At 42.2% G+C, this 11,525-nt stretch overlaps 1 protein-coding gene across 1 annotated transcript in view; it reads left to right on the top strand.

The window, feature by feature from the left end:
- The window catches only part of LOC103771622 (FRAS1-related extracellular matrix protein 2-like), a gene marked incomplete at its 5' end in the record, with an annotated part of 32,346 nt that extends 21,342 nt beyond the window's left edge, over positions 1 to 11,004 (top strand). The window contains 7 exons of the mRNA XM_008938923.1: positions 282 to 386; positions 1,539 to 1,666; positions 1,759 to 1,893; positions 6,703 to 6,829; positions 7,852 to 8,039; positions 8,673 to 8,819; positions 10,483 to 11,004. Coding sequence (XP_008937171.1) covers positions 282 to 386; positions 1,539 to 1,666; positions 1,759 to 1,893; positions 6,703 to 6,829; positions 7,852 to 8,039; positions 8,673 to 8,819; positions 10,483 to 11,004 — 1,352 coding nt within the window. The remainder of the gene's footprint in view (positions 1 to 281; positions 387 to 1,538; positions 1,667 to 1,758; positions 1,894 to 6,702; positions 6,830 to 7,851; positions 8,040 to 8,672; positions 8,820 to 10,482) is intronic.
- Positions 11,005 to 11,525: the final 521 nt, after the last annotated feature.

The following is an 11,525-nucleotide window of genomic DNA, read 5'->3' on the forward strand; positions in this document are numbered from 1 at the left end:
AGCAGCTCCATAGCTCCACGATAACTTATAAAGCCTTGATTTTGCAGGAAATTCCTGTGTGTGCTTTAGAAAGCTGAAGCATTTTGAAAACTCTAGACCCCACTGTGTAAATTCTTGTTTGAGTCAGATCTTGAGTCAATCCCAATGGTCCTGGCAAGCCCCTTCCCAAACAACTGACATGACAAGAGGAAATGAAAGCGTGGGGCTGGTGTTTCATAGAAGTGGGGTTCATTTGGCACCTGCAAATGGACTAACCCTTGTGAACTGGCTTCTGCTGGCAGGTTCCCTGTACCCAACCAGCATGCGGATTAGTGACGAGGGACGCTTGGTTGTCAACTTCAAGACTGAATCCAGGTTTCATGGCCTGTTTGTCATGTCCCATCCTGGTAAGTTTAACCTGCACTTCACTGGTACTCTAAAAACACCCTTCACAAAATTTATACTGTTTGTTTTTCTTATTTCTGCTACTGAGACTTGAATTTTTTATGCACCATGCTCTTCAGGTAAGGATTTTTCCACTACTTGGGATTTCCTGCTTGTCACGGATGACTTTATTATTCAGATTGCAAAACTTAAGGAAATATGCATGAATCTGATGTAAAACAGCTAGTTCCACATTAAGCCTGATTTATAAAAGATGAAGATCTAGGCTATTCTGTCCATTAGTGATCTATAAATATGTTTTTAATCCAAAAGCTATGATTAGCTATTTACTTACGTTGCTCTAGGAACTTAGCAAGAAAATTTCTAATTTAAAGCCTTTCTAGGTTATTTAGACCTTTTCTCAGAGAGTAAGAAAAGGTCTTCTATAACCATTGTATCGCTCTGTTAACAAAATATTCTCACTGCCATTCAATTACTCATTGCTGAGGACCTGATGCTGCAATTTAATCTGTTTAAACCCCACTGCCTTTATGCAGAATAATCACAGGTGTAAGGCTCTGCCTACAGACATCAATCTGAGCATGAATGCCGGCCATGGGAAAGATTATCTAACTAAATTAAATCTGCAGAACAATAATGAGAAGGGGAAAAAAATCATTTTAAGAAATCTCTGAGCTTTATTCAATTGTATTAACCTATAAAACTCTTCTATTAGTGCTTCTGCTTTTTCTAGAAGACAGCTGTCTCCAGCACGTTAAGTTTTGCCTATAAGGCAGAGCTGAAAAAGTTACAAGGCTGAGACAAATTATTTTGTGTTCCCTGGGCTGACATTCCAAGTTTAAAAGGGGAGGGATTATAGATCTTTGCCATTCCACTCTCACTGTTTTGCCTGTCTGTTAAATTTAATCTCCATACATTTCTGATTGTGTAGCCCAAAAGCCACAACCAGAATTGTTGAACAAGAACCCAGGGGGCCCAGCTGTGTGGACTGGGATGGATTTTTTCAGTTTCAGTTAATAAAACCCTGTGCCCTGTAAAGGTGTTAACATCAGCGGAGCGTTATGGTTCCCGAATTAGTGGCGATGTTTTACAGGGGCTGGGAGTTTGCAGTGGAACACTGAAGGTGTTGAATCTGTCTCTTGGTGTGTTTCTAGCTTCATCTCTAACTTCCATGGTCATGTCAGCTGATCACCCAGGGCTGACATTTAGCCTGAGCCTGGTGCGAAGCGAGCCCACCTACAACCAGCCAGTGCAGCAGTGGAGCTTCGTCTCGGACTTTGCGGTAAAATCCTCACCCTGCCTTCTGTGCCCCAGCCTCTTAGTTAAGCTGTGGGTGGAACACCTCTCTCTCTGTCTCTCTCTCTGTCTCTCCAGGTTCGGGACTATTCTGGGATGTACATGGTGAAGCTGATAGCTTGCACCACGGCTCCTCATCAGGAGTACAGCCTGCCAGTGATCTGCAATCCTAGGGAGCCCATCACCTTTGATCTGGATATCCGATTCCAGCAGGTACCACCCCAGTGTGACCTTCCTCAGGCTTCCTTTTTAGTTTGATTCCCAAATTGATGTTGTTGGCCTTGTAGCGATGGTGCTAGAAGCTGAATTTACTTGCTTGTGAACATAGAATCATAGAAACTTTCTGGTTGGAAGAGAACTTTAAGATTCTGCAGTCCAGCCATTAACCCTGCACTGCCAGGTCACCACTAAACCATGTCCCTAGACATCACATCTATACATCTTTTAAATACCTCCAGGGGTAGAGACTCAGCCACTTCACTGGGCAGCCTGTTCCGCTGCTTGACAACCCTTTATGTGAAGAAATTCTTACTAATATGTAATCTAAACCTTCCCTAGTGCAACTTGGGTCCATTTCCACTTGTCCTATCTCTTGGTACATGGAAGAACAGACTGACCCAACCTCTCTACAACCTCCTTCCAAGTAGTTTTAGAGAGTGATAATGTCTCCCCTCAGCCTTCTTTTCTCCAGGCTAAACAACCCCAGTTCCCTCAGCCACTCCTCGTAAGACTTGTGCTCTAAACCCTTCACCAGCTTCATTGCTCTTCTTTGGACATACTCCAGCACCTCAATATCCTTCTGGTAGTGAGAGGCCCAAAACTGCACACAGTATTTGAAGTGTGGCCTCACTGTTGCCAAGTGCAGGGAATCAGTCACTCCCCTGGTCCTGCTGGCCACACTGTTTCTGATCCAGGCCAGGATGATGTTTGCCTTCTCAGCCACCTTGGCCACTGCTGGCTCATATTCAGCTGACTGTCAGCCAGCACCCCCAGGTCCTTTTCCTTAGGAAAGGCTACTGTAGGGGCACAAATGTTTTTTTTTGTCCTCAATGCATGGCAAATGTTAGGTAGCCAACAGGAAGCTCATTGACATTGTTGCAGGGGCAGCTACTGTGATATAAACTGACCTTTGGGATTCCTTTACTTGTCTGTTGGCTTTGGTTTGAAATAGTTTTATCAGATAATTAGGAAAAATGTAAAACTATTTTCAGGTTTTCATCTGACACAAAGATCAGAGCTAGGTATTAAAAATAGGACCTCCAGAGAAAGATTCATTCACTCTTAAGGTAGGACTTCCCTTATTGACTAGAGAGGATGTGTAGATAGCCAACACTGGTAAAACATTTAGCTTTAAGTCTCAGGAAAGTGAGACATCCCCCCCATTGCAATATGGATCATGTAGTAACATGGGAACAGGCAAACATCATGCCTTTCACAAAGCCCAGCTGTAAAGCTCTGTGTCTGGGAACAAAACCTGGAGAAATACACTCTGCTGGAGAAACCATCGACTGAAAAGAATCTGTGGGTCATGTTGTGTAGTTAACAGAGCATGAGCTGCCAGTTAGCAGGGTTACCAAAAGGGCTGGCATGACCTTGGAATGTGTAAGGAGGATGTTATATCACTTCTGTTATTTGGAGCCAATGCAACTAATAGTGGAACACCGTGGCTGTGGTTTCATGCACATTAATGGTATAGACATATGCTGTTAAATCATCTTGCTGTATAAATCTGATCCATATCACTCAGGGACATACAATCACTTTTCTGTTGAATTAGCCAGAGTACACAAGGGAATGTATGGAGCCTTTATGCTTTCATTTGGCCTTATGCCAGCTATGGGAGAACAGATGATTCCTGATATAGCATTAAGTCCTGGCGAAGCAGAGGGGTGATATATGATCTGACAGGAAACCTGCCTTCTCAGAGTCAACCAGCAAAACATTCTGAAAAAGTCTGAATGGAGAGGGTGAGGGGAATTTATACTAGTTCAGCACTTCAGCTTTTGTCTGGCATTTTTAATCTGCTTCTAGGAACTCTAAAGCAATTCACAGCAATGCTACACCACAGCTTTTGTATGGTCCCAGTATAAACAAGAAGATGTTGTTTATTCAAAGAAAGTTAAAAAGAGTTGTAAAAACAATTGCAAAATGGGCAAGGTAGCCTAGGGAGAGACCTATCTCTTACCTGGAAAAAGTCTATGACTGTGAACTATGACTAAGAATCACCTTGGAATAAATAAATGGACACAATACGGCTCATTATATCAGATAAAGCTTTAATAATACAGCGTGGGGAATTTTCAAGTATATCAATTCAAAATAGGGATAAGGTGCAAAACTGCAACACTGTCATAATCCTCAAGGACTGTGGTCAGTTAGTAGCCTATCACCAGCAATTTTGAAGCCAAGACCAGCTCTTTTTCTTGAGATACTCATAGTCAAAGGAATTCAGGAAATTCTGTGGCCCATGATATTGTTCCCTTTGATCATGGACTGGAAGACTATGTGGACTTAAAGCAGGTCCCATAAAAGCAGCAATTAGCAGCAGTGCAGTAGCCCAAAATCAGTAGACAGTATCTAGCACTCTACCTTTAAAATTTTCTAGTAGTTCTGCAAAACAGAATTAAGCATTGGTGTCCTTTCTTTTAATGGCAAGAAACAAAAGACAGAGAAGTGAACATGAAATGTCAGTCTGTGACACTGGTCTGGGACTAGGAAACACTTGATACTCTGCACAGGCCTCCTGCATCCAGCCCCAGAGTCCCCAGTGCAAGAAAGGCATGGGCCACCATGTCAGAATGGGTCCAGAGGAGAGCCATAGGATGGTCAGAGGGCTGGAACACCTATTCTGTGAAGAGAGGCTGAGAGAGTTGGAGTTGTTCAGCCTGGAGAAGGCAAAGCTATGGGCAGAACTTATTGCAGCCTTTCTATATATAAAGAAAGATGCAGAAAGACTTTTTAATAAGGACTGTAGAGACAAGTGGCAATGATTTTAAACTGAATGAAGCCAGACTTAGATTGGATATAAGAAGAAAATTTTGATTATGAGGATGGTGAGATATGGGAACAGGTTGCCCAGAGAAGCTGTGGATGCTTCATCCCTGGAAGTGTTCAAGTGTCAGGTTGGATGGGCCTTTCAGCAGCCTGGTCTAGTGGAAGATGTCCATGCCCATGGCAGGGTGACTGGGCTAGGTGATCTTTAGAGATGCACTCTGATCTGAACCTTCTGTGATTCTGTGAAATCAGTGAGTGCAGATGTCATAATTTTGGCAGTACAGTCTAATGGTGTCTCCCCTCTGGAGATTTTGGTTCAACACTTCCTTCTTTAACATGTATCTGTCCATCTCTGTTTCCCTCCCCCTGTGGCCCCTGAAGAGGGAAGCAGGTAGCCTGGAGCACTAGTGAGGATTGTATGGCCACTGCCTCCCTCTGGGATTACCTGAACATGAACAGCACTCAGCTTCCAAGCTCTGCTTTATGCCAGTCCTCTCAGCGTGTCCTTTCTTTAAAAGTTCATCACTACTTTCTGAGAGAAGCACTTCCATATTCAGGGTAGTTGCTGCCCTAATAGTAACCTAAAATAGGATGCCTAAGGGCTGTATTCATAGTTATATACATAGTGTTTACCCAGGCAGTTGCTCTTACCATTGTTGTAGACTATGTGGTTGAGGTTCAATGCCTTTAGCTGAATACACACTGCACGTTTCCTACTCACTGGACATTTATTCTGACCAGGAAGGGCTTGATGAGCCCATGCTTGATCCACTTTCAGAACCTCAGCTGGAAAACAGTTGTGCCAGTTGGGTATTAGAAGCTGTGGGACTGCAGTCCAATAGCCTGAATCCCAGGCATTTAGAAGGAGACATTCCAAGAGAAGGGAAATTATTTTAAAAATTATTATTTCTGTGAAAGGGTTATGGAGGTGGGGTTCCTTTTTCTGAAGAGTAGCAGTGGCTTTCTAAAAATATTTCATCTATACATTCTTCCAGCCAAATCCTTTTGCTTTAATGGTGTTGGACCTTTATTGTGAAAAAAGGATTTGAAGAAGAGTAAACACATCAGCTATATAACTTGCAGCAGTAGTTCCTGTTGATCTTGTTATATCTCATTCCAACAGCCGCTTGGCCATGAGCCAGCAAGAATGTTTTCTTTTCTGTTTTTCTTCCTTCCTTTCCACTCACATATACATATACATACATAAATATACAGATTTATGTTAGCATTTCTTTATTTGTTTAGTGGCCTTCTTTTTGATCAGGTACACTGCATCTTTTTGAACTTTAGGCTCTCCTCAATTCTTCTGTTCACTATATTCTTTCTTTTTTGTTATGCCATGTTCCTGTATAGTTTGCCTTCTAACTTACATTATATGGCCTAATGAGAACCTGCTGCTGATAGTATTGATTTATTTTATTCTTGTAATGTAATCAGAGAAGAAACACAGATAACTATATCAAACACATAAAGATAAATATTAACATAAAAAGGTGCTCAAATGGTATGGTGCATTTTCACATTCATGGTCTGATATCCTGCAGCACATCAGAAGAACTGATACTTGCAAATAAATCCTCAGCAATGTGTGCTTTCAAATAATTGGCAGAGGATCAGAAGCAGAGGTGGGACTTGGGTGTAAGAATGAAAATGGGATGGAGAAAACAGGCTGTGATGAGTCAGAGGGAGACAAGTTATTGAGGGAAATACTTTCCTCCTGGTACCCCCACACATAAGTTGCCCTGGGCACCTCCTTGGTTGGGATTTGGAAGAATGTGGTGGGAAGAAACTAACCTAGAAACCTATAAAATATCACAGAGGCAGATAACCTGAAGAGTGTATGCATGTAAAAGATAGATATATATGTAAAAAAATCTGTCTAGTACAAAGAAATCTCTTGAGTTAGACTGTATTATTGCATGTAGATGTGTGGAGCTGATCAATAATGTACATGGGGAGAAGATCATGCTGTGTTTTGAGAGTCATTAAAGAATACTTGTTGAAGAGCCTCGTGCTGTTGTGTTTTAGGTCAGTGACCCGGTGGCTGCTGAGTTCAGCTTGAACACTCAGATGTTTCTCCTCTCCAAAAAGACACTATGGCTATCTGATGGCTCAATGGGCTTTGGGCAAGAAAGTGATGTTGCTTTCTCAGAAGGTATAGTTGTGCACAGCTCATGCACATTTAGTATGTGTTCCACACTGTCAAGATCCCATTATCAGTCAAAAAAAAATAAGGGGTTTGGGCTTTTTTGGTTTCTTTTGCATTTGCCTTTCCTACCTGGCAGGTTACAGGTGGGCTGCTGGCCAATCTGCCCTGAAACTATGCCTGAGGGTCACAGTGCTGGTGCCATTTCCCACTTTATAAACAGTAGCTGATATTAAGAACATTTGCAGTTGATAAATGAATATTACACAGTTTTTTTCTTGTGGATGAATGTACTGGGTGTGGCTGGCATGGAGTTAACTTTCTAATAGCAGTCACTATGGTGCCCTGCTTTGCATCTGTGGCTAAGCCAGTGTTGATAATAGGTAAATGTTGTGACTGCTACTGGACAGTACTTGCAGGGCATCATGCCTTTCTCCCTTCCCCCTGTCTTGAGCACTTTCTGCCACGTGTATCTGACCAGTGCACACTGTATACTTGTGCCTGTACAGCAGTGGCCCAGGTTATTTGTACAGGCCTGGCAGGCATGTCTGTCTTAAACGTTATCAGAGAGCTGAAATGCAATTATACAACAGGGAGTCAAGACTCAGAAAATGTCTCAGTGTAAGGAAACTGTTCTGCAGCCTGCACAGGACTACTGACACAAAAAAAGAACCTCTCTTCAACAGAGTGCATTGTCAGGAGGCAGAAACCTCCTCCCTGCTCTGGTGCAGAGGAGTACCTGATGTTTCCTTATGTCACTTTGCCAATGGACAGTCCAGTGTAGCCTAGAATTAAAGCAGCCCCTGAACTGATCCAGGTTATAGCAACAGCAGCTGGCCTCCTCCTGCTCTTGTGTGGCCCAGAGTCCATGGAAGAGTGTGCCCCCTCACCATGGCCTTGGACAGACACAGCAGAGGAGGATGCAGTCACAGTACACTGCACCAAGCTCCTTGGCTGGACTCTGCCTGGGCCTCAGCACTGTGCTGAACGTTCCAGTGGGATAGGAGCTGAACTGTGTGCACTCTTCACAGGTGATGTCATATATGGCCGGGTGATGGTGGACCCAGTGCAGAATTTGGGTGAGTCCTTCTACTGTAGCATCGAGAAGGTTTTCCTGTGCACAGGAGCTGATGGCTATGTACCCAAATATAATCCATCCAACACTGAATACGGGTGCCTTGCTGATTCTCCTTCCCTTCTCTACAGGTTTAAGATTGTGGTAAGTGTTCTAATTCTGAGAGGATGCACATGTATAATTTTTTAACTATTTTTTTCTGACTTTTCTTTAATCCAAAAGTAAATGTTCTTTAAAATGTTCTCAATGACACCAAACTTTTGACTCAGGCTCCAGGCTAACATGAACTGATAATGAAGATAGTATCTTACCTTTCTGCCTCCTGCTTCTATTCTTAATCTTTCTGGGAACTCTCATAATTTAAAGTTTGACCTGACTTAATTAACTCTAAGAAAGATGATTATCTAATTATCTCATTTATATGAAAGTCTGTTAATAGAAATGAAAGGTAGCTTCTTCAAACTGGGAATTAATTTTTAGCCAGACCACATTTATGTATCCTTGTTATTTTAGAAAAGTGGCTATGGATGTTTTCTAGTGTTTCCCCCTGTATTTAAAAAAAAAGTCTTCAGACAAGAGATTAAATTTAAGTTAGTAGATGTCAGATGTGACCACAACATCTTCTTATGTCTCTTCTCTTGATATTACACTGCATTGCATAAAATACAATGTGTAAATGACACAATTTATATGTTGCATGTAAATATTAGAACTGGTTTTCCTAGAAGAAATGAAACTGTGTTTTACAAACTCTTTTTTCCCTCCGTGACCGTGTAGGACAAAGCTCAGCCAGAAACACAAGCCACAAGCTTTGGAAATGTGCTTTTTAATGCAAAGCTTGCAATAGATGATCCTGAAGCGATTCCATTGGTGAAACAGCCAGGCTCTGATGGATTTAAAGTAGACTCAACTCCTCTGTTTCAGGTAGGATTTCTATAGCCTGTTAGCCAGACTACTGAACCAAGAAAGAAACACTTGCACAAGAACTATGGTTAACAATAAGTCACACTGAAGCCAACAGAAAGATCTATTCCAATTCCAGTGGCAGTTAAACAGGATTAGAAATGCTTAAAAATTTATAGATAAAAAATTTGGAGTACTTAGTTAAAGATTTCTATGCTTTTATCTTGTCTAATGCCACAATCTAACCAGCATACAAATTATTATTATTAATTTTTCCTAAGAACTTGATAAGTTTCTTGTTACATGGTATTGTTTTACTGCTTCCCATCTCACTTGTCAAAAACAAAAAAGCAAAACAGTCCAAAGCATTTAGAGTGAACTTCATCAAAATCTAGCTGATACTCAGCATCTTCTGTGCAATTCTTTTCTTGCAGATTTGCACATTGTGAAACATATTAAGCACTCGAAAGCCTAAAAATAGACAGCTAAAGGGTGCAACTACTTCTTAATTAAATATAATCCATGAGCTGTGTGCATTCACCCCTTTGGTCTATAAAACCCAGACAGGAGTTTTCTCTTCACTATTTGACTCTTTCTATTTGCAAAACTACATGCAAAACTTGTGTATAAGTTAGTAGAAGAAATACTGAGGAGTCTTCTCCTGGCCATTTCAGTATTAAAGGTCCTATTGTAAGCAATGGAATATTTAAGAGAACAAACTACTTATCAATATAAAAAGGGTTTCATAATCTGCCCCAATGAAAATGAAATCTTATTTTTTGTATGAAGAATCCATTTCCAATAATGCAGTGTCAATAATATATTCTACCAAAAGAAGGAAAATATGAAGAAGCAACAGTATAGCTTGAGAAAGCCTTGAAAAACTAACAGTTAAAATAGAACATGTGCTATTTATCAATAACAATAAAATAGAAAATGTGTTATTGTATCTCACAATAACAGAAATTGACTGCAACCACTGAAATTATCAGCCAGCAGCTTTAGAACAGTATTCAGACAGTCCTAGTGGACTTTGTGGCCAAATTCATTATGTATGCAGAAAAGACAAGACAATTTCAAGGAAGATCTCATCACCTCACACAGACTGCAGGGAATCTTGTCACAGGAGGGATGAGGTTGTCAGGGACCTCTGGAGATTGTCTGTTCCCATCCCCTGCTCAAAGGAGGGGCACCTAGAGTAGGTTGTCCAAGACCATGTCCAGTTTTTAATATCTCCAAGGATGGATACTCCACAGCCTCCCTGTTCCTATGTTCAACAGGCATCACAGTAAAATCTAGTTTTCTTATGTTAAGGTGGAAGCAGAGCCACAGCCAGGGCCGCATCACCAGGTTGGGCCTGGAAAGTCCTTTTCTGCAGGCTATCTACAACTGATGTTCTTTGTATGGCCACTGGTACTAACAGTACCAAAAAAATGCCAAGGCTCTGCTTCTTCATCTGCCACTGATAGCCATGGAGAAGAGTGGAGACTACCCTCTCTTAAAATTTGGCAGAAAACATGACTCCTCTGGTGTACGTCGGCACAGAGCGGGGGGTTATCTGTGCATGATTTTGGGAGTACTTGTCCAGGCAGGGAATTTGGAACAATGACTGATTTCCTCCGTGTACAGTGTTGTCCAGGTTGTGTACGTGTGTCTGTGAACACCAAACGTTGTGTCTTTGTAGGTGTCTTTGGGCAGGGAGTGGTATGTCCACACGATCTACACCGTGCGTTCAAAAGAGAGCGCTAACCGTGGGATCGGCAAGAGAAGCCTAGAGCACCAGTACCACCAGTACCACGCCCTCTTCAGTGCTGGGAGCCCAGGAGCAGCCACACAGAGGCGTCAGAAGAGGGGAGCTGATCAGGATCCAGAGCTTGCCAAAGACATCGGGGCAGAAAGCAACCGAGGGACAAACATACAGCACATAGCACTGGATCGCACGGGCAAGAGGCAGGCTCCGCGGGGGGAGGCTGCAGCCAAGGGGGTTCTGCCCAGGGAGCTGGACAGCCAAAGGGCAGGGCTCAGCATAGTCACAGTCCTTGGTGGAGCTGCTGCCATCTTCCTTGCCATCTGCTTGATTGCAATCATCGTGCTGCTGCTAAAATGGAAACAAAATTCGGACAAGCAGGAAGCCACAAAGGAGTCAGGCAGCAGTGAACCCATGGTGCCACCATATAATGATACCAGTGACAGCTCAGAAGTTTAATTGGGAGACCACAGGATTCGAGCCAGAGTCTCCAGAGTGCCTCAGAAAACAAACAAACAAACAAAGAAACAACTTGAACTGCACTTTGTTAGCAGCAGATCACAGTGACTCGTGAGGAGCAGAGAGTTCATATGCTTTTAGGTGTACTTGAAATTTTTTATCCTGAACTCTTGCTGCCTTTATTGACAACAGAAGAATCCACCTCAACTCTCCCACGGTGCACAAAAGGCAATCCTGACATCCCTGTGTCATGCACTAATCTTCAGGAGCAATTCAAGGACCTGCATTATAAGGGAGAGGTTTTGGTTTTGGTTTTGTGTTTTCTGACATTTCAAAAGAGTAGAAGAAACTCTCCAAAGGTGCTATGTATCCTGTCTGAAATAAGAGAGGAAACCTGTTTCTTCAGAAACACAGAATACTTGAGAGGAGGAATCCTTATGCTCATCAGTTAGATTTTGTACTGTTTTTACAAAGAACTCAATGTCTGCAATTACTCTGAAAGGTGCTGAGATGCCTTAGGT

This window comes from Merops nubicus, unplaced genomic scaffold, assembly GCF_000691845.1.
Source record: "Merops nubicus isolate BGI_N331 unplaced genomic scaffold, ASM69184v1 scaffold27744, whole genome shotgun sequence".
NCBI classification, from domain to species: Eukaryota; Metazoa; Chordata; class Aves; order Coraciiformes; family Meropidae; genus Merops; species Merops nubicus.